This window comes from Pelophylax lessonae (genome assembly GCF_965119305.1).
Source record: "Pelophylax lessonae genome assembly, chromosome: 3".
NCBI classification, from domain to species: Eukaryota; Metazoa; Chordata; class Amphibia; order Anura; family Ranidae; genus Pelophylax; species Pelophylax lessonae.
Genome location: NC_138770.1, coordinates 106,116,189 through 106,140,484, shown reverse-complemented (window position 1 = coordinate 106,140,484; position 24,296 = coordinate 106,116,189). Strand labels below are relative to the sequence as shown.

At 42.5% G+C, this 24,296-nt stretch overlaps 1 protein-coding gene across 1 annotated transcript in view; it reads right to left on the bottom strand.

Moving 5' to 3' along the window:
* The window catches only part of LOC309549022 (cytochrome P450 2K1-like), a 58,917-nt gene that overhangs the window by 9,954 nt on the left and 24,667 nt on the right, over positions 1 to 24,296 (bottom strand). Inside the window, exons 3-8 of the mRNA XM_082248964.1 lie at positions 21,480 to 21,642; positions 18,542 to 18,691; positions 15,521 to 15,681; positions 6,268 to 6,450; positions 4,402 to 4,537; positions 3,837 to 4,021 (exon numbers count right to left, since the gene is read on the bottom strand). Coding sequence (XP_082105090.1) covers positions 3,837 to 4,021; positions 4,402 to 4,537; positions 6,268 to 6,450; positions 15,521 to 15,681; positions 18,542 to 18,691; positions 21,480 to 21,642 — 978 coding nt within the window. The remainder of the gene's footprint in view (positions 1 to 3,836; positions 4,022 to 4,401; positions 4,538 to 6,267; positions 6,451 to 15,520; positions 15,682 to 18,541; positions 18,692 to 21,479; positions 21,643 to 24,296) is intronic.

Genomic DNA, 24,296 nt, shown 5'->3' with positions numbered 1-24,296 from the left:
ACTATTCACAGTCTTGAGGACAGCTAACTGTAGAATGCGGCAAGGCCGCTGCTTCACTCTGATACTGAAATGAAGATGCTCCTGCTTGAATATTCTCTTCAGGGTTCTAAACTTGGCACCCCCTTTTCTCTCATTGCCTGTGTGCTGACACCCGTCCGCTGACTCTAGCCTCTGAAGTGGTCCCCTTCCTGGCAGACCCCTGGGCAAATACTGATGGACACTGTTTTTCCAGAGTCACCGTTGCCTCCAAACTCCACCAGTCAGCCTCCACTAGATCTTGGCTTCCTGCCCAAAGAAGCCCCCTGCCACATGGGCTCTTGGCTTTTATAGCCTATCCCAGGATGCACCACTTGTCTGTGCCAACCAACTGAGACAGCTACAAAAACCTGTGTGTCACTGGCTGAGTTTCCTCCACTGTCCAACAGGCCTCCCTGATACATTGTCTAATGGCCAATGATGATGTGGAGTGGGTCAACATTCTTCCGTGGGCGGAGTTTGCCTTTAATAATTTTGCCAGCACATCTACAGGGATCTCCCCTTTCTTCTGTGTTTACATGTTGCATCCTCGTGTCTGCTCCTTTGATCTTCCACCCTCCGATGTTCCAGATGCCAACACTACAATTGAAAATGTCTCCAAAATCTGGTCTGATGTTAATCGTGCTACATCTCACTCTGTGCAGGCTTTTAAGAAAATGACTGACGAGAGGCGCTCAAAGGCACCAGGATATAAAGTTGGTGACAAAGTGTGGCTATCGTCTAGGAATCTGTCCCTGCATATACCTTCTAAAAAACTTGGCCCAAAATTCATCGGCCCTATGAAATTTTGGAGATGGTTAATCCTGTGGCCTGTAGATTAAAACTTCCCCCATCTATGCACATTCCAAATGTCTTTCATGTTTCTTTGTTGAAGCCTGTTCATTCCAGCCTCCAAGTAAATGAACCAGAACCTGTGGATGTCTTGGACAGTCAGAAATATGAAGTGGCATATATTCTTGATTCCAGACGAGTATGCACTTCCTTACAATATATCGTTCATGCAAAAGTTTTCGGCCCAGAGGATCGATCTTGGGTCCCAGCTTGTGATCCTAATGCTGACAAACTTAAGAAGAAGTTCCATCTTCGTTATCCAAGTAAGCCTGGGGGTGCAGAAGCAACCCCTCGAGGAAGGGGGGGGGGTACTGTCAGTACTAGGATCCCTTTTAAGACCCAGCAAAACTCACCTAACACAGTCTTTGCCTGGGAATTAACGGTGATTGGCCAGCTCACCTTTAAATCACCTGTATCACCATACCACTGGTGCTTTTGATAGCGTTGTTACCTTGTGTGCTCCTGTTTGACCCAACTGATATCTGCTCTGTATATATCGTGTATGACCCAGCTGGTTTTGACCCTGCTTTGCTCGCTTCCGATTCTGTACTGTTTGTACTACTTGTGTATGACCCAGCTTGTCTAGACTACGCTTTGCCTGATTTTACTGTAGTGCCAGACTCAGCATTACTACTTGGCTGCCCTGAACCTCCTGTTACATCTGCAGCTGGGAACCACAAGCACCAGCCAACCTCTACCTTCATCTGCAACAGTGAACCACATGCACCAGCCAACTTTTACCTTCATCTGCAGCGGTGAACTACAAGTTCCAGCTGACCTGCTCTGCTTAGACCTGCTCATGGTATGTGCTCTTGTTTATTGAACTCTTTGCATAATCAACACTTCTGAACTGTTTCCTGCTATCTGCTCCTAGCCTGGCATCTGTCAGATTATTCTATAGTTATTCAGCTGGAACAAGCAAGTGTGTGCAGGAGACAAGTGAATGAGACTGTATTGGAAGATGTCCCTGAAGTATTGCTGAGGTTTTGCTCACGTGGGCATCCCATAACCTCCAATCCCTATCCAAGTAACCCTCAATAAATAACAAAAAAAAAACAGTCACAGGTTGTTCTCTGACTCTCGTGTGCCTGTGAAAATTCAGTGTGCCTTGTGGTGCAGGAGTGGGGAATCCCTTTTCATCTGCGTTCCCTATGGGGGTGCACTACAATATATACTCTAAAACTACATAAGTGCTCTGAATTAGATTTGTGGCATATGTACAGGGGTACCGTCCCAGGATGTTAGGTAAGCATTTCTTTTATATATGTCAGGGAAGGGACAATCCTGCATGCAGACGCACTGACATGAGAAACCCTGCTCATGGCCGAATGGTGGGTGCACGCACTCAGGCATGCGCTAGTGTGCATTGATGCCACAAGAGCTATTTAACTGCACTAGTGCAGTGTGTCAGTGCCGTTTGGTCTACTACACTCCCGTGTTCCTGTTACTTGTTCCTGTTGATCTTTTGTTGCCGACCTGACCTGCCTCTGAAAATGCCTGTACTGACCCCCTGGCTTGTCCCTGGATTACGCTTCTGTCTGCTCCTTCTGCTCATCTGTCCTGCTGTTTCCAACTTTGGCCTGACTCCTGACTATCCTCTTGCCTGCCCCTTGAACCTGATCTGCTCATTAGTTGCTGACCTGGACCGTCTGACTCTGTCTTGTGCCTACCCTGCACCTGCCTTCATGCACTCTCCTCTAGATCCTCTAGACCCCTGGTCCCCAACCCTGGTCCTCAGGGCCCACTAACAGGCCAGGTTTGCAAGATAACTGAAATACATCACAAGTGATATAATTTGCTGCTCAGTGATTGCAGTATTCTAGTCTGCAGCTCCCCAAGGTAATACTTAAAATCTGGCCTGTTAGTGGGCCCTGAGGACCGGAGTTGAGGACCACTGCTCTAGACCTACCAGGCGCTCGTGCCACTCTGCGCTCTGGCATTCCATGTCACCTTACCAGGGACTCCAGAGCCAGGGCTGTAAGAGAGGCCTACCTCAACACTTCAGGTTCCACCCCTAGGTATGTGCACACAAGTTAGCTTTAAATGTAATCAACAAACTTTTTACGGATTTTTTTGTAATAAATTTTGATGTTTTGTTTAAGATTGTTCTATGTGTTCATAAGTCACGATAAAGTCCTGGCTGTTTTCGCTCTTTTTGTGTATTGATATATGGGATGTAGATGACCCTGTTTTATGTACACTGGGCATTTCCTTTCCTTTATGAAACATGACAAATGTTGTTTAATATTGAAAAATGTAAAGTAATACACTTGGGAGGTAAAAATATGAATGCAAGTTACTTGCTAGGGAGAGAATCTCTGGGGGAATCAGGGATGGAAAAGGGTCTGGGGGTCATAGTAGATCACAGGTTCAGCAATAGTTTGCAATGCCAAGCTGCAGCAAGCAAAGCTGGAAAACTATGGCAAACTATTAGCATGCATTAAGGAAGGTATTTGCTCAAGAGATAAAACTATAATTCTACCACTTTACAAAACTTTGGTTCAAACACATCTTGAGGATGACATCCAGTTCTGGTGACCAGACCTCAGGAAGGATCTTCTGCAACTGGAGAAAGTCCAGAGAAAGGCAACAAAGCTAGTAATAAGAGAACTGGAGGACCTCAGTTATGAGAAGCAGCTGCAAACACTAAACTATTCAATCTTAGGTCCCTTAAGAGGACACATGGTGTCTTCGTTCAACCTTACCAACTATGTAACTATGTAATTAAAGCTGGAGGAATAGTGTGCAGGAACCAGAGCAGGATCCACTGATCACGGTTGCAATGCTTTACAAACATATAGTAATAGTAATAAATCTGTTTCCTTTTAACCAAGGATATGACTTCTTTTTTTCATTCCATATGAGTAACACTTGACTTTTGTAGTTTTGGAATTGCTCAAGAGTAGGTAACAAATGCCTTCCATATTTTATATTCTATTAATGAATGAAGGATAAAATGTAATACTTACTTTGGGTATAAAGAATCCTTTGAAAGTCACATCTTCTGTAGTAGAATGCGGAACACTTGTTGGTGCAATATTACCAAACCTTTGGATTTCATGGATAACGGCATCAGTATATGGCATTTCTTTTCGATGTATCAAGCGAGGCTCTCCGTAACCAATTACTTTTTCAATTTCTTTCTGAACATTTTCTGGTATTCAAAGAAAGGCATACTTAAAAAACTTAAAAGGTTTTCATTTTTCCTTAAGATATTACTGTCAATTCCCAAGCTTCTTGTTGGGTAATAGATAAAGCCATTTGAACAGCGTTTTGGTGGACAGATAATTATTTGCCGTAAATGGTTTCTCCTGTCTCCTGTAATTGACTTTAACAGCTACCTGCCCAGATAAACATTTGAAAGCAATTCCTCCTCACTTATGTTTAAAGGCATAGCTCGGGTTGCCGGTAATGGCAGCAGTGCTCCATATTCATAGTCAGGTGGCATGCCTCATATACAAATGATCTTTAACCCAGGGAAAATTAAGGTGATTGGATGCCCAAAGAAAACAGAGCACAAAATAAATCACTTACTTTGTATTTCTGGATATTTCATCATCAACAGGAGTCCCCATTGGAGAGTGGTTGAGGTTGACTCCATTCCAGCAGTGTACAAGTCCGTCAGCAGAACTGTTAGATTTGTATCATTGAAATATAACTCTGGCTTTTCCTGAAATTCATACAATTCAGAGTATACCATTTTAGCTTTAGTTTTTATATGCATCACTAGATTTAAAAAGAACCCCCCGACCCGCCCTGCCCCCAATCGCCATAGAAGGGTTACCTCTCACACATTTTCTATTTTGCTGGTCCCAACCTGACTTAGAATATTGTAACAATGTGTTTATAAGGTTATAAGTGATGACTGTGGTTTTTACTGTTAATGAAAAACAAATTGAGGCCAGTAACTACCCATGTTGTTAAAGAGGACCTTAATTGAGAGAAAAGGTCTAGTCACAAGCTAATCTTTTCTCCATTACTGACTCGCTATGCCTTGTTCTGTACCATGTTTTTGTGTGGAAGTGTGCATGTTGGTTGAGGCAGGGTTTTGTATACTCACAGCTGCCCCCTAATGATTGGTGGGGGGAAATTTTAGAAGCAGCAGGACAAGTGTAGGAAGCACAGTGGTTGAAGCATATACTTGTTCGGTGAGGCATTATTACTGCAATTATACATGACATCTTCCTGCTATCAATGGTTTTCAGGACAACGGCGGGTGCAGACACACCGCCAAGTCCTTAACAACCAATGATGTCACTGGCCCTATTCACTTACATGGTCAGGAATCCCTGGCCATGTAAAAGCAAAGAGGCTGGGTGGTGGTGACATTACTGACCAAATATGACCATAGAGCAAATATGAAAATTAAAAAATTGTCCATGCTAGTATATATAGAGTCTATATGATATCTGCAGCTTGCAACAAGGACTGAGTTATAAATTCCTTTACAGTACTCAGTTCTGCAACTTTGTTTACAGTATATCATACAGAAAATATGGGCATGTCCACATTTAGTAATTGATGTCACCACATCCTTGACTCCTTTTACATAAACCTAATGACAGCTTTGAAGAGCGGATTGGTCAATGTATCAACTGTTTTTTCTTTCCACAATAGGCTGGCATTGTTCATAGGGATTTTGGGGGTGGGGGGGTTCGTTTTTTTTTTCATTTCAGGACTTGTCAAAATCTTGTGTGTTTATTTACAACTGACCTTTTTTTGTGTGAATGAGTAGGGGTACTATGTACCCCTTACTCATTCACTTAGTGAGGGAGGTAATCTTGAGGCCCTTTATCTTAAAGGGAACTTCTGATTTGCCCGCCTGAACTCCACAAAAACAGGGCCAGGGTTGTGGGACATGGGCCTTGCCCTCACCAACATGCTCCCCCATATTGAAGGCACGTGACCTGATATTATTGGGGGGGAAGTAGTCCAGCGTTCTCTCACCCCCCCCCCTTTCTTTTTCCCCTAAGCTACAAGCTACATGCTGAGATTAAATGTCTGGAATGTATTTGGGGGGGGGGGGGCTGTGCCATTTTTTGTGCTAGGTTCCCCCCTAAAATCCACATCAGATCCAAAGGGTCTGGTATGAAGATGGGGGGGGGGGAGTGGTTGGCAAGTAATATTTTTGGTTTTATTGATGTGGGGTTCCCCCTTAAGTTGTTTTAAATTAGTGGCTCGGATTTTTTGTATGGATTTGTTGTACAAAACCCTCCTGCATTGAACTGTGTTTGGTTTACGCCTTGCTGAATAGAACTGCAGAACAATTGTGCTTGTACTATTCCTGGGTGTCCCGGTCTGGTGCATGGTTTACCGCTGCAACTACCAGTTGAACCTGTCTCCTTTAAAATTTTCCTGCAAATTAGCAGGTAGAAACAAGTAGGTTCTGTTTAAAATTACATGTACCTCCTTTTGTTTGACAAGGAAGACATCAATGAAGTTCCTCTGGTCACTGACATCCAGCTGATTCCTCTGCTTGGTGAAGGCTTCTCTGATAAAAGTGTGCATTTCACGTGTGTTTGTATTGACTTCTCTGTGACTACCAGGTAGCCATCGGACCAAAGATGGAAATGCATTGTACAGCTAAAAGGCACATACGGTTAGTTTCCTGATAATGATAAGTAACCATATTCTGTGAACTGAATAAACACAAATTATAGATGTATGAAGGATATGTATTTTCTTAATGCAAGCAGTGTAAGTACTTGAATTCGGCCTGGTATCAGCCTCTTGCATTCTATATGCAACAGTACTGGAGTGTGAGAGTAAGAAGCATTACAAGGATTCATTGTGATAGGAAAAGAAAGCAGAGTGTCAGAGAGATGAGGCCATCCCTGTGCACTGCAGCTTTCACTGTCCAGTCATAGGCAGGTCCAGGACAACCTGGGCTCAGATGAAGTGGGTTAAATGAACACTGGTCATCAGACTGAGGACATCTAGAGGCAAAAAATGTACTGCTAGAGCAGAAGTGTCAAACTCAATTTCATCGTGGGCCACATCAGCATATGGTTACCCTCAAAGGGCCAGTTATATCTGTAAGATTAGATGTCCAGAGCACCCCACGCCCCCTTACACACTTACATGAGATGTCAAGAGCCCCCCCCCCCCCCCACCATCACAAGTCAGGAGTCATCCACCCTTCCTTACATCACAATGCACCCCCTTCCTTGTGCTGCTGCCAGAAAGAAGATGCAGGTGGATCTGGGAGGAAGAAAGTACAGGGTCTGGAGGTGGACAAGAGGAGGGCTGGAGTCAGCTTCCAGAGTCTGCGGACTGCTGAGAAGGGGGGTGGGGTGGGCAAAGACAAGCCTTTCTGCAGCTGCACAGAGATGCACTGGATCTGGCAAAAGAGTTCTGTCCCCTCTGCTGCTGACTACTGAGACAAGGTGGGGGTAGAGACAAGGGGGGTGCTACAGCTGCAGGAGAGGTGCGAGGACCACATGAAATGGGCTGGGGGGCCGCATTCGGCCCGCGGGCCTTGTGTTTGACACCTGTGCACTAGAGGAATCTCTGGAATGAGGTTAAATATTACAGCAAAAGCTTGTTTTGTCATTTTATATTTTTTGGGGCCAGTAATGGGATATTGGTCTCACATTGTTTCCCTCTAGTGAGATTTCTGGTGTAGTTTCCACTTTCTTTGTTTATTCCAGATCCAGGTGGCATACCTTTCTGATTTCTTGCTATGATTTACCTGAAACATTGAGCCTGTTGGGTGAGGATAGTCTTACCTGAAACGAAAGAGATAGCAGCCATAGTGGCACACCTAGAGAGCCTGAATACAAAATGCATTCCTATAGTGGAACTCTGCAAGAAATGTTTCACTTAATCCAATGCTGCATCTGTCCCCCGCCATTTTTAAGATTCTAAGAATCAAAGACTACTGATCGCTCAGTTCTCAGTCTTCAGTGAAACGAGAGCCTGACAGTTACCGACTCTCTGCTCTGCCCCTCCAACACTCACTTGAGTGATGAGCTGTGGATAGGGTGGGAACAGCTGGCTCAGTCTCCCAGTGGCTCATTGAGAGGTTTAGCTAGCTGCTTGTCCAGGCTTTAGGATGGATCCCAAGCCTCAACTGGCTAAGTGATGCCACCGGACAGTGGGCTTTTGCCCATTGTTGGTGGAAAACATGTCACAGGAGTTCAGAACAGACTGCACTCTTGTGGCCTACAGGTGAAGTATAGCAAAAATAGCTTTGGCCATACTTCCGTTTAAAAAATGCGTAAATCATTAAACAGGCAAATTAATAGGTTTAAAGATGCTGTACTACATTAGTGAATACTAACCCAAAGTATCGATATTAACTAACTTCTGTAACATGGTACACGTGTAGCTGTCCCTTTTAGAGTGTACAATGAATGGCTAGTGGGCTGCTAAACAAGGAGCAATCTTTTATGCTCCTTCTGGACTTGGAGGTCTGCTGTCCTCAGGTATGTGGAACCTGGTAGCTCAGTCTACAACCCTGGTCTTCACAAAGCTCAGTCAATCAGCTCTGGTCCTCACAAGCTACAATCTCTCATCTCTGGTCCTTGGGGCACCATAACGCTCTCCCTCTCTCTAGCTCAGTCTCTCAATGGCTCTGGCAGACTTAATAGCAGGTCCATCCTCTTTTGCTCCCTGCACTGGAATGCCCTGTTGCATAGCAAGTTCTCTCCCTACCTGATTGGTTCAAGCACACTGCTGCCAGGAGGGAGGGGGTGAGCAGAAGCAAGCAGGGGATTAACACAGAGCCGCTCTCACACAGTCTCACAAGGCTCTGAGGAAGAGGCACAGCCTCGAAACGCGTCAGCCCTCTGCTTCTATGAGATATTGGACTCCTATAATGAGGCGGCTTTATGGAACTGATATGCTTGTTTTCTACGTATGTTTGTGAGTAGCCGATTTTTATCTTGATATTTTAAATAAACTCGCTGAGGATAATGCGCTAGGCTGGTGCGCCCTTTTCTTTGTTTTATATCTACACGCTCTCACACAGTGCAGTGGCAGCAGGAAAGCTAGAGGAGAAGGGAACACAGCCTGCTCCTCCAGCCACTTGGTAACCACTAACAGCCAGTGGCAGCACCTGGTTACATAGGCAAAAGCCAAAGGGAAGTAAGCTAGAAGCCAGTTGGGAGTCAAGGCCACATTGGAATGAACAGCCTTCCCTTGAGCGACTGGTGTACGATATAATGTACGATATAGTGTCTGAGGAGCAAACCTGGTGCTTTCAGTGGAAACTCTTTTTCAGTTGCAGATGTTACCAATTAGTTCAGGAGATATGCCCTCTGAAACTGAAGCCTTGTGGAAATTTTGCCTTTCTCCTCTTACTCCAACAGGAGCCTGCATGTCTAAGAGGCCCTGGCCATCTTTTTGAAAATGGACAGTATTCTTATACTCCTGTTGAGGATGAACAGTGTATGGATGTGGAGTATCACCTGCCTAGATAAATCTAGGAACATCTTAATAGCATCATAGGCCCCTGTGAAAAGTAATTCACCGGGGCCCGTACCAGCCTGCCCCAATTTATGCACATACTCTCAAGAATTAAAGTATAAATAGTTGATAGAATTTAACATAGACAGTTTTTTTTAGTACTTTCAATAAAATCCTTTTTAACCACTTTACCACCGGAGGATTTTGCAGGCTTACGTCTGGGCCACTTTTTGCGATTCGGCCCTGTGCGACTTTAACTGACAATTGCGCGGTCATGCAACGCCGTACCCAAACTAAATTTAGGTCCTTTTTTTCCTACAAACAGAGCTTTCTTTTGGTGGTATTTGATCACCTGTGCAATTTTTTACTTTTTACGCTATAAACAAAAAAAGAGCGACAATTTTGAAAAAATAACAATATTTTTCACATTTTTTATATGAAATTCCCCCCCAAAAAAATGTAAAAATCAAAATTTTTTATCATTTTAGGCCAATTTGTTTTCTGCTACATATGTTTGGTAAAAAAAATCGCAATAAGCGTATTTTGATTGGTTTGCGCAAAAGTTATTGCGTTTAAATAAAGATTTCTGTCGTTTTTGGTGTTTTTTTTAACAAGTAATGGCGGCGATCTGCAATATTTTTTGCGGGACTGCGACATTGCGGCGGACAGATAGGACCCTTGACTGACATTTTTGACACTTTTGGGGTTACCAGTGACATTACTACAGTAATCAGTGCTATAAATATGCACTGTTACTGTAAAAATGACACTGACAGGGAAGGGGTTAATTTTATTGGAAAGGGAGGGGTTAATGTATGCCTGGTGCTTACTGACATGTGTGGGGGGAGGTGACTATGTGACACAAGGACAGATCGCAGGTTCAGCTATGCTGAACCCTGCAATCTGACCCTGCCTGTCACTTAGGAGATCCGCCCGCTTTGTTTACACAGGCGGGCAGATCTCCAGACTCGATTCCCCGTCGATCGGGGAAGTGCAGCGGCGATCACCGCTGCTCCTCCCCTGGCCTGACTCCCGCTGTGACTGAATACAGCGGGAGCGAGCCTCGGGTGGCGCAGTGTCTGGTGACGTAGGTCTACGTCGTCAGACCTACAAGAGCCACTTTGCCGCAGTAGAGCTCTAGTGAGCAGCGGCAAAGTGGTTAAACAATAAGAACACATGCCATACGGCTATGTTTCCACTAGTGCGACACCAAAGTCGTGCGATTTACAGTGCAACTTTCAAGTGCGACTTTGATGCAACTTTTGAGTGCAATTTTGATCTGACTTGACACACTCTGACTCAAAGTCGCATCAAAGTAGTTTTGGCACCTTTTCAAAGTCACTGCAACTTTAATTCGCATAGATGGGAACGGATGCCATTGAAATCAATAGGCTGTGACTTGTCATGCGACATTATGTGTCCAAAGTCGCACTAGTGGAAACGAAGGGTCAATCAAAGACTGATCAACAGAAATATCCAAACAACATAAAAAGTCAGTAGCGCAGAGGACAGGATGTCAAAAGGGCAGAGTATGGGGGGGGGGCAGAAAGTCAGGATACGGTGGGGTACTGTATGGGAGGGGGTAAGGGTACAGTGCAGGTAGGTAAGGAGGGTACAGTACAGCGGTCCAGGGCTGAAACAACGAATCGATTAATCGTCAACTAATCGATTATGAAAATAGTTGTCAACTATTTTGGTAATCGATTAATCGGTCAGCCGATTAGTTGTCCTGCATACAGAATGCATTATTTGTTTACATATCAGAAAATACAGTGCAACGCACATACAGCTCAGTACACCATCCATACATGTATATAGATGCCAGAGAACTTGTGAATGTGTGAGGAGCAAGGCCTCATGGGAAATGTAGTCCTGGGCAAGAGAAGGACCCAAGTGATTCTAAAGGCAGAGGCTTTTTTTAACCTTGCTATAGGGACACTCTGTACAGTACTATACTTTGCTGCTTCCTATAGGGGCACTTTGAAGGCAGGAGGGGCCAGAAGTGCCGTAGGAAGGAGGGGGCGCAGAAGAGCAGAATCAGGGCTGCTCTGTGAAAAATCATTACACAGGGAGGATAAGTATGACAAGATTGTTGTTAAAAAGAAAAAAAATCCAATGTTTACAATCACTTTAAGGGCTCTGTGCAGGGAAGATGAGCATCTGAACCCAGAGAAGGTGGAGGCTGATAGACTAGAGGTAATATAAGGCATTGCAATATTTAAAGTAAAAGTTTACTAGTATTGTGCATTTAAAATTATTATATCTATGAAAAAAAAAAGTCTCAGCTTTTAGTACTACTTTAATATATAAATGTTATTTCCCCCCCCCCCCCCTCCACCCTTCATATACATACCTTCATGTCTGACTCCAGTTAAAATATCCTGCATATCCGACTTCTGGGCATATTATTTTTATATACATACACATGATACAAAATATAATACTTACACTGTTTCACAGTAGAAATTATAATTATATTACAGTAGCGATATTTGCCGTTTTTCTGCTATAAAGGGCTATTTTATTTTATTTTTTTTAAACCCCATCATGACAGGTGATAAAAAAAAAAAAAGCATGCTGCTGCTACTAAAGGTCTTCTGCTGCCCATACATGTATTGGATTTTTGGACAGAAATATTTGCATCTATTTGTTCAAAAATGATTTGTATATTCGTTGAATGGACAAGGGTTTGAAAATTTCACTTGTTATTAACAATAAATTTTAAAATGAATAGAACTTCTGAGCAAAAACCACATACACTATTTGTTTGATCGAGAAGTTTTCCATTCTGCTCCTTCAAATTTTCCTGTCACTGTGGTTGACAACAAACACCGAATAGACCCCACTAATGGTTAGAAAAATCAAATTAATATTTTTAAACATTTTCTAAAAAAAAATGTAGTATGTGTATAGCCAGCATAAGTGACAGCAGGCGCTGGGAGCTTGTATCAATCTACCTGCCTATTAATAAGGGAATCTATCATGAATATTATATACCAATCCGGTTTGAACATTTGCAAAAAAGTGTTTTAGGTCTTTTAAAAATATTGATCTCTGAGTCTGATATGTACCACATTTAAATAATAATTCATATATCTGTCTCAGAGTGGATTAAATATCCAACTATATAGCTGGATAGTTATATTTGCCACTGCATATAGATATTCAAGAATGTTAACTAAATTATACACTTTTTTTTTTTTTAGGTTTTTATCCGATTAGTCGATTAATCAAAACAATAATCGGCCAACTAATCGATTATGATAATAATCGTTAGTTGCAGCCCTACAGCGTTCAGGAGGGCACAGTATACATACCTTCCAACTTTTTAAGACGGGAACGAGGGACACCTATTAGCAAAAGTATGTAGGCATAGGACACACCCCCTGCCACTCTCTCTTAAAAGAGAATTATATAAAAAAATGATTAGTTAAAGCCACAAGTGCTTTTCTTACCACTACTATTACCACTTCCTTTATATTGGCTTTTGGAATTTACAAATGCAGCAATTTAGAAATTGGATGGAAGGTTTTGCACTGGGAAACACTTATTGAAAGATAAAAAGTGCACGTTATATACAGCTATATAGATCAGACCAAAATGAGGGACAAATGAGGAGGAAGGAGGGACAGAAGGACTTTGTTCAAAATCAGGGACAGTCCCTCGAAATCAGGGACAGTTGGGAGCTATGCAGTATAGGGTGCACTAATGTATAATAAAGAGATGGTCTCCTCAAGCAGAGCAGCACAGTGAAGCTGCTGTCACAGATCTCACCTGTTCTGTTGCTCCGTCAGTTGACTAAATGTCAAATCTGAAATACATCTCCCTCTCTACCCCCCCCCCCCCCCCACAGTTTGCAGAAGCTAAGGGAGAACCACTGCGGCAGTGAATTGTACTGCTTCTGCTTGTGTGGGGGAATGTGTATTGCTCTGATCACATGGGATGAATGGGGGAGGAAGGCTGGCATGGAGCAGATCAGGGCTGTGCACATTTAATGATTATTTCTGCTTTATTTAGACCAGGCAAAAAGGTCTCAGGAATGGATAAGCCACTATTACAACAATTTGAGTATAATCCAAATAAAACTTGCAATGCCGCTCTAAGCTGAGAAAAAGATCTCTCCACAGCTTACAGTGAATAGAGCTTGCGTCATTGCACCATGCATGGCTTTAGGAGCATTAGCAAAGAGAAGAAAGGGCACTGTTCACCAACCCAGTGCATTAATATGTAATGAATCTGGCCTCAGCCAGCATCACTCCAGCCACGTCCATCCCCCTGACATGTTTCGCCCCTCTCACTGAGTACCTCTGTGGCCAAGACCTGGTGAGCAGGGTGAAACATGTCAGGGGGAGGTGGCTGGAGTGACACTGGTTGAGGCCACATTCATCTACATGTAGCACCCTCTTGTGTACATAGTGTGAATGGGTTATGTAAATTTAGTTTTGTTTAGTAAGCTTTACTGCAGCCAGTGGGGCTAGGATTAATTGGAGTTACAGTATGTACAGTTCAGCTGGCAGGCTCTGAGGGCTGAGCCTCTGTTTCCTCCCCTGGCTTCTGGAAGCTTCCAGAAAGTTCCAGAACTTAGTGGGCATAGGGATGGAGATAGAGACCTAAATATTTACGGGAGCTCTACCAATTATTTATGTAAGAATGGCCCTAGAAGGTGGAGAAGGAAGGAAGCTCAGAGAAATCCTCACCATCTCAGTCTCACCTCAACTGGTTGAGACACCCTGGCAAGCAAGTGGCACATGAACAGCAGGAGGCAGAAGTCACCATCTATGCTGCAGGACATTAGGGACTGAGTGAGAAACATCTGCCTGTTTCACCACCCAAAATCTATAGCCTTTTGGCTACTGCCAATTTTCAACCCTTGCTTGGGATACTCTTGTGCTAATGTACCAGTACTGGGATCAGTATTGGAAGTGCTGTGCCAGTCTGTTAAAAGCAATTTCTTCTGGGAACACAGTCTGCAGTTTTATGCTAAGAAGAATGTATAGCTACAGTTGTTCTTGAAGTTCTTCTACATTCTTTACCCCCCAAAGCCTACAAGGGAGATTGCAGCCAAGTGTAATATTCAGCTGGCCTTCGGAGGGACAGCATACTGTTATTCTTCACTCTCGCATAGTTAATTCTCAGTTGGAGCCAGGTGCGCTGGCATTTTGCAGGGAAGACTTTTAAAAGTACCTGAAATCAAGTTGGGACTTGTGGCTAGGCAGGATGTACAGTTATTCCAGAGGGAGTACAGTCTGGCATCTTTGCTATAAGTCTGTGATCACTCAAGTTGTCCTTAATGTTCTACATTGACCTAGTTCTGGGAATCCCATAACCACCCTAAGCCCATCCAAGTTATTTACCCCAAAAACTACCAAAAACAAAGCCCTTGGACTGGTTTTCTTTGTGTGTCTGCTGAAAATTTGTGTTGCCTGGCTGTGCAGCCAAAGGGGGACCCATAAACCAGCGGCTTCTGAGGAGGCAGCACTACATACATACTAATGCACTGGGTTGGTGAGCGGCGCCCTTTCTTCCTAATTTGAGTTAGTATATTTAATGAGGATAATTGCCTAATTGTTAAAGATGATTTTGGAAGAATGTTTAAAATTATTTTCCAGTGCTTGTTACTAGGTACAGAAAAAGAAAATTAGGGAAGACTTGTATGGCCTGAGCCTACTACATGATAGCCACATGTATGCCCCAACCACAGACTATTCATTTTTATCTTGCTATTAATGAAAGCATTGATGGAAGGCAACCTGGCAATGTGGAGAGCAGAAAATGGTGCCAGCTTAGCAGTGGTAGAACAATAACCTTCTAGAATATTTGTTCCAGTTGAATGCCATTGTGAAGGGGTTCTGTATACACAATAATGTTGTTTTAACATTGTCAGGTCACGATCAACAGTTGCACTTCTCTAGCTGTGTGTGCTGCCAGATATTCTCACTTTATTTTCTAATTCTGTATGTACCATTTCTCTTGATCTGACACAACTTCTTGGTTAGGCCCATTTCTGGCATGGCAACCTTACTGAAAACAGAGTGAAAGGGGGGGGGGGGGTAATATTTGAGGAAACTATATGGCTGATCATGATCTCTTATAATGCTGGACTTTTAGGGATTCCTTGGTATTTTGAAAAACTGAGCTAGTAAGTATACACCTGGAGCTACCTGCTTTATGGACCTCAAGCCAGTTTAAAAGCCAAGGTTAATCACCAGTATCATGTTAAAATGTTTCAGTAAAATAACCTTACCAAAACCATTGGGGAACCCATAATTCTGACATTATCATTGATTATTGTCAAAAGCCTCAGAAGTGTTGGATCGTCATAGTCAAATCGATGACCAAGCAATATGGAGTCCATGATATTGACCAAAGCAGTATTCAATATCATAGTGTTTTCAAATGGTTTTCCTGGAATACAAGCAAAGAGATTACTAATAACAAAGCTTGGCAATAATAAACATAATTCTAAGCAACAAAAGTCAAAGAAGGTATTATACTGTAAAAGGGTTACAAGGAAAGAAAGGGTTAAACATTTTTGTTTTGCAAAGGTAGAATGTCCCTGGGGGGTTTTGGTAACATACTGTGGCCTGCCACAGATTGGTGGATTTCTCTGGGTGGAAACCGCTGGGTGGAGACTTCTGCCCGCCAACCAGAGGTTTGCAGAAGGGTTAAAGGTAATAAAAATTAACTGCTAATGGGTCAGCTGTCCTGGGAAGATAAAATGGGGGCCTTGTCAATAAAAGGGGGACAAAGAAGTGTGGAAAAGACTCGAAGAATCTGAGCAAAAATAGGTGTAGTTTGGCCCCGATTTTGGGTACATACACTATATTACCAAAAGTATTGGGACGCCTGCCTTTACACGCACATGGACTTTAATGGAATCCCAGTCTTAATCTGTAGAGTTCAATATTGAGTTGGCCCACCCTTTGCAGCTTTAACAGCTTAAACTCTTCTGGGAAGACTGTCCACAAGGTTTAGGAGTGTGTCTATGGGAATGTTTGACCATTCTTCCACAAGCACATTTGTGAGGTGAGGCACTGATGTTGGAGAGAAAGCCTGGCTCACAGTCTGTACTCTAAAGGGCCATACACACAATAAGATTTTCTGAAGACTTTTTACTTCAGATTTACCTTTTCTATGTAGTGCAAGGGCCTGCCAGATTGCATACAAATTGAAAGTGTTTACGTTTGACCTCATATTATCTGGTTTTGGTAAATCTAAAGGAAAAAGTCTTCAGAAAATCTTATAGTGTGTATGGCCCATAATTCATCCCAAATGTGTTCTATCGGATTGAGGTCAGGACTTTGTGCAGGCCAGTTAAGTTTCTCCACCCCAAACTCGCTTTTCCATGTCTTTATGGACCTTGTTTTGTGCACTGGTCCAAATCATTTGGTGGATGGGGGATTATGGTTTGGGTTTTTTTTTAGGGGTTGGGCTTGGCCCCTTAGTTCCAGTGAAGGGAACTCTTGAGGCGTCAGCATATCAAGACATTTTGAACAATTTCATGCTTCCAACTTTGTGGGAACAGTTTGGGGTTGAGCCTCCAAAATGTCTTGGTATGCTGATGTCTTAAGAATTCCCTTCACTGGAACTAAGGGGCTAACCCCCGAAAAATAACCCCACACCATAATCCCCCTCCACCAAATGATTTGGACCAGTGCACAAAGCAAGGTCCATAAAGACATGGATGAGCAAGTTTGGGGTGCATAACTATTCACCCCCCTAAAGTCAATACTTTGTAGAGCCACCTTTTGCGGCAATCACAGCTCCAAGTCACCTTGGATAAGTCTCTATGAGCTTGCCACATATTACCACTGGGATTTTGCCCATTCCTTCTTGCAAAACTGCTCTAGCTCCTTCAAGTTGGAAGGTTTGCGCTTGTAAACAGCAATCTTTAAGTCTGACCACAGATTTTCTATTGGATTGAGGTCTGGGCTTTGACTAGGCCATTCCAACACATTTACATGTTTCCCCTTAAACCACTCAAGTGTTGCTTTAGCAGTGTGTTTGGGGTCATTGTCCTGCTGGAAGGTGAACCGCTGTCCCAGCCTCAAATCACGCACAGAGTGGTACAGGTTTTGCTCAAGAATATCCCTGTATTTTGCACCATCCATCCTTCCCTCAACCCTGACCATTTTCCCCTGTCCTGGCTGCTGAAAAACATCCCCACAGAATGATGCTGCCACCACCATGTTTCACTGGGGGGATGGTGTTCTTTGGGTGATGTGATGTGTTGGGTTTGCGTCAGACATATTGTTTTCTTTGATGGCCGAAAAGTTCAATCTTAGTCTCATCAGACCAGAGCACCTTCCCCCATACATTTTGGGAGTCTCCCACATGCCTTTTCGCAAACTCAAAACATGCCATTTTGTTTTTTGCTGAAAGTAATGGCTTTCTTTTGGCCACTCTGCCATAAAGCCCAACTCTATGGAGCCTACGGCTTATTCTCGTCCTATGTACAGATACTCCAGTCTCTGTTGTGGAACTCTGCAGCTCCTCCAGGGTTACCTTACGTCTCTGTGCTGCCTTTCTGATTAATGCCCTCCTTACCCGGTCCGTGAGTTTTGGTTGACGGCCGTCTCTTGGCAGGTTTGCTGTTGTGCCATGTTCTTTCCATTTGGTTATGATAGATTTGATGATGATCCTGGGGATCATCAAAGATTTAGATATTTTTTTATAACCTAACCCGGACTTGTACTTCTCAACAACATTGTCCCTTACTTGTTTGGAGAGTTCCTTGGTCTTCATGGCAGTGTTTGGATACTGGTGCCTCTTGCTTAGGTGTTGCAGCCTCTGGGGCCTTTCAAAAAAGGTGTGTATATGTAATGACAGATCATGTGACACTTAGATTGCTCACAGGTGGACATCATTTCACTAATTATGTGACTTCTGAAGGTAATTAGTTGCACCAGAGCTTTTTATGGGCTTCATAACAAAGGGGGTGAATACATACACACATGCCAATTTTCTGTTTTCTATTTCTAAAAAATAGTTTTATGTATATATTTTTCTTATTTCACTTTACCAAGTTAGTCTATTGTGTTCTGATCCATCACATAAAATTCAGATTAACAAAACATTGAACTTAAGGCTGTAATGTAACAAAATAGGTAAAAAGGCAAGGGGGTGAATACTTTTGCAAGGCACTGTATGAGCTCTTACACATGTGCATCACGGTAGGACCTGCTTTGTAAAAAGAAATTCAACGCAAATAAAAACCGGACAAATGCAGTCTCAGAACTGTCAACTACACTACACTACTACTGACCTTTGTAGGATTTAAAAACTGTTATCAAATGCTGGCACTCTTCAGTGATCTTATCTTCTATTGTTCTTTTCCCCATCCCAAAATCTCGCAGTGTAGAAAGAGTGAATCGTCTCATGGTTTTCCAATTACTACCATTAGAAAATACAACACCTAAAAAAATAAAAAAATAACACATACATTCTATCAGTCTAAAGGGCAATTCCAGGCAACACATGAGCTGCTTAAAGCCCCAAATGAAAGTTCTTTTTTATTATTGAAATGGGGTCCAACTGCATAAACAGCATTAAATGTAGGATTTTTTTTATTGAATCATTTTGCTGTAGCAATTGCTAAAATACACTGCACAGTACTCCACTTAACAGCTTTTTAGAGAATGTGAGCACTGACGATTGAAACTCTGTGCTTATCAACAGTGATCACGCTCCCTAAGCAACAATGTTGATCTCCAGTCTTCTGCCAGCACAAAGCATCTTAGGCCAGGTTCACACATTTGCGGGTTTCCCCGCATACAATTCGCATGACAGGAGAGTGTGACCAGCTCTCAATGGAGCCTGTTCACACAGCCCTGGGGGAGGCTGCGGTCCGCATTGAAGAAGGGTCCTGTGCATCTTCTGATCCGATTCAGGTGCAAATTCAGGCAAAAATTTGGACCTGATTCGCAACTGAATCGGTGAATAGGAACGCACCGGCACCGGTGACCTGCGGGCGCCCATATGTGAACGGAGCCTTAGCCCTTGATGCAACATTATAGTACAGTAAAAAAAAGATGCTCACATTTATTCTCACAGCCTGTCTGCATAAAAGAAATGTAAAAGGATATCTTCTGTTGGGCTTTAACCACTTGCCAACTGCCATGTATTTACTGCGGCAAAGTGGTGCTATTGCGCGAAACGATGTACCTGTATGTCATTTGTTCAATAGCCACTAGATGGCGTGATCGCGCTGCCGAAGGCTCGATTGCGCCGTGATTGGGTAGCGGAGATGTCAATCAGCAGGTGCAGGGAACCCAATGTCCACCGGCCAACCGCTATCATCCCCGAGAGTTAGAAGAGCTATCCGCCTATGTAAACAAGGTAGATCGCCGTTCTGCAAGGGGACAAGATGGAGATCTTGTGTTCCGGCTATGTAGGAACCCGGATCTCTGTCTTCCCCCAATCAGTGTAACCCCTCCCACAGTTAGTAAGCACTCCCTAGGGACACACGTAACCCTTTGATCGCCCCTGACATTGCCCCTTCCCTGACAGTGTCATTAGTGCAGTGACAGTGCATTTGTTTTAGCATTGATCGCTGTATTACTGTATTGGTCACTGGTCCCCAAAAAGTGACAAAGTGTCAAAAATGTCAGATGTCCATTTTGTCCGCCACAATGTCGCAGTCCTGATAAAAATTGCTGATCGCTGCCATTACTAGTAAAATAAATAAATAAAAATTCCATAAAAATATTGTATCGTTTGTAGATGCTATAACTTTTGCGCAAACCAATCAATATATGCTTATTGGGATTTTTTTTTACCAAAAATATGTAGCAGAATACATATGGGTCTAAACTGATGAAAATATTAGTTTTTTTTACATTTTTGTATTGCCTGTGTTTTATAGCAGAAAGTAAAATATATATATATTTTTTTTTCAAAATTGTCGCTCTTTTTTTGTTTATAGCGCAAAAAATAAAAACCGCAGAGGTGATCAATTGCCACCAAAAGAAAGTTTTATTTGTGGGGAAAAAAGGACATGAACATTATTTGGGTACAGCGTCGCACGACCGCCCAACTGTCAGTTAAAGTACCACAGTGCCGTATTGCAAAAAATGGCCTGGTCATTAGGGGTTAAACCTTCCAGTCCAGAAGTGGTAAAACTGTCCAGCAAACTACTCAGTTTGCTTTCATTTGTGCTCTGTGTAACCCACTACAGGCAGAAATTACAGAACTATTCTCATGTTAAGTGGCATATTCGGTTTTCTGAAGCCACTGTTGTGTTGAATATTTATATCTATCCTTTTTTATATAATTTATTTATTTTATCTTTTAAAAAATTGTGTTTGAACCCCTGCCCATATTAAAGAATGGAGCTTTTCACGCCTCAAATAAGCAACTGTGGTGTATGCAGACCTCTGCATGCAGCAGCCTTGGTAACCTTTATATAGGGCAAAATTATAATTGCCCACCTAGGATGTCTTATCTGTCATGTACCTGACTGAAGGCTGAAGTGACGAGAGGGCTTCCCTTGCGGAGTGCAGAGTACCCCTGAAGGTAGTGACAGAGGGTGCTATGCCCAAAGATGCACGGGTTGCCTGAAGGTGAAGGTGCCTGATGGTTCCAGATGTAAGGACACCAAAGAGCAGAGAAGAAGTCACAGCAGATGATTCTCTGAAGGTGCTGGCGGACCTTGACAGATGGGTAAGCAAGAAGCAAGGTCAGAAGCCAGGCCGGAGAAAGTCAGAAGCAGAAGCGTGGTCGAGATCAAGCTGGGGTTAAACACAGAAGGTCAATCAGGAACAAGGCAGAAACAGGTCCATGGAGCAAGCCGGATTCAGAGCCAGGAGAGAAGCCAAAATAGGTCAGGGGTAAGCCGGGTCGGTAACGTGTAATCAAGAAGAAGCACAAGGCACAGGAACACAGGATACAAGGCTGACAATAATCTAGCAATTTATGAGAGGAACTGCTCTCCTTATATAGGCCAGTGGACACTGGCAATTGCTTTTTGCGTGCGCCAATTTGTGCCATTTGCTAATGCACATTTGGGTATTAGCGCTGTCATACTGGACATTGGCATATTTTCCAGGTCTTCTCGGAAATTCTTCCCTGACATTATCACTGCTCAGGATCTCCATTTCTGAAAACTGGGGATCTTTTTAATCCATAACCTTGACCAGTGTATATTTCTATATTTTTCTGGTAATATTGTCATAAAATAGAACACATTAAAAATGTATAAATACCATGTCCCTTGGTGACGTCCATAAAAACTGGCACAGGTGGTCTTGCAGAAAACTGCTCAGCATGGTTGACCAGTGCATCTTTTACTGTCTCATAGCCACACAGAACAACCATCTTCTGAGGTCCAATCTGTAGGCTGTACACTGAGCCATATTTCTCAGCAAGCTGCAAAAAAAGAAAAAAAGGTTAGTCAGTGGTTGTTCTATACATTTTTGTTGATCTACATAGAGCAATACAGGGTGAATGCAAGTGCATATAGAAATAATTAATTTTTGATGTGCTCTGTAACACCATAATGTTGCATTGAGGTGCTGTGCACTCAAAAAAAAAAAATACAGCATGTCTTCATTTCACTGCAGCACGTCACAGTGCACTGTGGAGTACAGTGCATGAACTTAAATTAAGTATCTAGATTATGAACCACTTCCGGACCAGAAGGTATTGCCCCCTTAATGACCAAGTAATTTTTGAAATTTGGCACTGCGTGACTTTAACTGGTAATTGTGCAGTCATGCAATGCTCTACCCAAACATAATGTATGTCCTTGTTTTTCCCACAAATAGAGCTTTCTTTTGGTGGTATTTGATCACCTCTGCAGTTTTTATTTTTTTGCGATATAAACGAAAAAATACAGAAAAGTTTGAGAAAAAAAATCACATTTCTACTTTTTCTTTTAAAAAATATCCAATAAGCTGAATTTTTATCATACATTTAGGCCAAAATGCATTTAGCTACATGTCTTCAAAAAAAAAATCTAAATATGGTAAGTGTATATTTATTGGTTAGCAAAAAAGTTATACTGTCTACAAACTATGGTGTATATACTATTAACGCAGCTTTTACTTTCTGGCTGCCTATCTCATTTTTTGAAGTGCTTAAATGGCAGGACAGTAAAACCCCCCCCAAATTACCCCTTTTTGAAAGTAGATACCCCAAGGAATTTCCTGAGAGGCATATTGAGCCTATTGAATATTTAATTTTTTTGTCACAGGTGTTTGAAAAATTACAAAAATACAAAAAAAAATATTTTTTTACACAAAGTTGTCATTGAAATGTTATTTTGCTCACACATGCCTTGTGTAATTACACCCCAAATGACCCCATGAAATGCCAAGATAGCACAACCCCCCCCCCCCCCCCCCCCAAATGACTCCTTTCCTGAAATGTTAAATTTTATTTTTTTACACAAAGTCGTCACTTAAATGATATATTGCTCACAAATGCCATAGGTATATATGTGAAATGACATGCCAAAATACATTCTGCTGCTTCTCCTGAGTATGGGGATACCCCATGTGTGAGACTTTTTGGCAGTCTAGCCGCGTACAGGACCCCGAAAACGAATCACTGCCTTCAGGCTTTCTAAGAGCGTAAATTGTTGATTTCACTCCTCACTTCCTATCACAGTTTCTGAGGCCCTGAAATGCCAAGATAGCACAACCCCCCCCCCCCCCCAATGACTCCTTTTCGGAAAGTAGACACCCTACGCTATTTGCTGAGAGGCATGTGGAGTAGTTTGCAGATCTCACTTTTTGTCACAAAGTTTTGAAATTTAAAAAAAAAATAGAAAATACATTTTCCTTTTCTTTCTTCATTTTCCAAAACAAATGAGAGTTGCAAAATACTCACCATGCCTCTTCGCAAATTCATTGGGGTGTCTACTTTCCAAAAAGGGGTCATTTGGGGGGGGGGGGGGTTGTGCTATCTTGGCATTTCTTCACCTCTGTGATAGGTAGTGAGGAGTGAACTGTGATAGGTAGTGAGGAGTGAAATCAACAATTTACGCCCTTAGAAAGCCTGAAGGAGGTGATTGGTTTTTGGGGTCCTGTACGCGGCTAGACTGCCAAAAAGTCTCACATGTGGTATGCCCATACTCAGGAGAAGCAGCAGAATGTATTTTGGGGTGTCATTTCACATAAAGCCATGGCATGTGTGAGCAATATATCATTTAAAGCAGTGGTCCTCAACTCCGGTCCTCAGGGCCCACTAACAGGCCAGATTTTAAGTATTACCTTGGTGAGATGCAGACTAGAGTACTGCAATCACTGAGCAGCAAATGATATCACCTGGGATGTATTTCAGTTATCTTGCAAACCTGGCCTGTTAGTGGGCCCTGTAGGCCAGGGTTGAGGACCACTGATTTAAAGGACAACTTTGTATAAAAAAAAAAACAATATATATATTTTGTCATTTTCCCGAAACTTGTGGCAAAATATAAAATACTCCACATGCCTCTCAGCAAATTGCTTGGAGTATCTACTTTGCAAAATGGGGTCATTGGGGGGGGGGGGGGGGTTGTGCTATATTGTCATTTCAGGGCCTCCGAAACTGTGATACGTAGTGAGGAAGTAAAATAAGCAATTCACCCCCTTAGAAAGCCTGAAGGTGGTGACTGGTTTTCGGGGTCCCGTACACAGCTAAGCTCCCAAAAAGTCTCACACATGTGGTATTCCTGTACTCAGGAGAAGCAGAAGAATATATTTTGGGGTGTCATTCCACAAATAGCCATGGCATGTGTGAGCAATTTATCATTTAGTGACAACTTTGTGTAAAAAAAAAAAAAAAAAAAATTGTCATTTTCCCAAAACTTGTGGAAAAATATAAAATATTCCATGGACTCAGCATGCCTCACAGCAAATAGCTTGGGGTGTCTACTTTGTAAGAAAAAGTCATTTGGGGATGTTGGAACTGTCCTGGCATTTTATGTCCACTATTAGAAGCTTATGCCACACATCACCCACTCTTCTAACCACTTGAAAACCAAGCCTTTTCTGACACTTTTTGTTTACATAAAAAATATTTTTTTTTACTAGAAAATT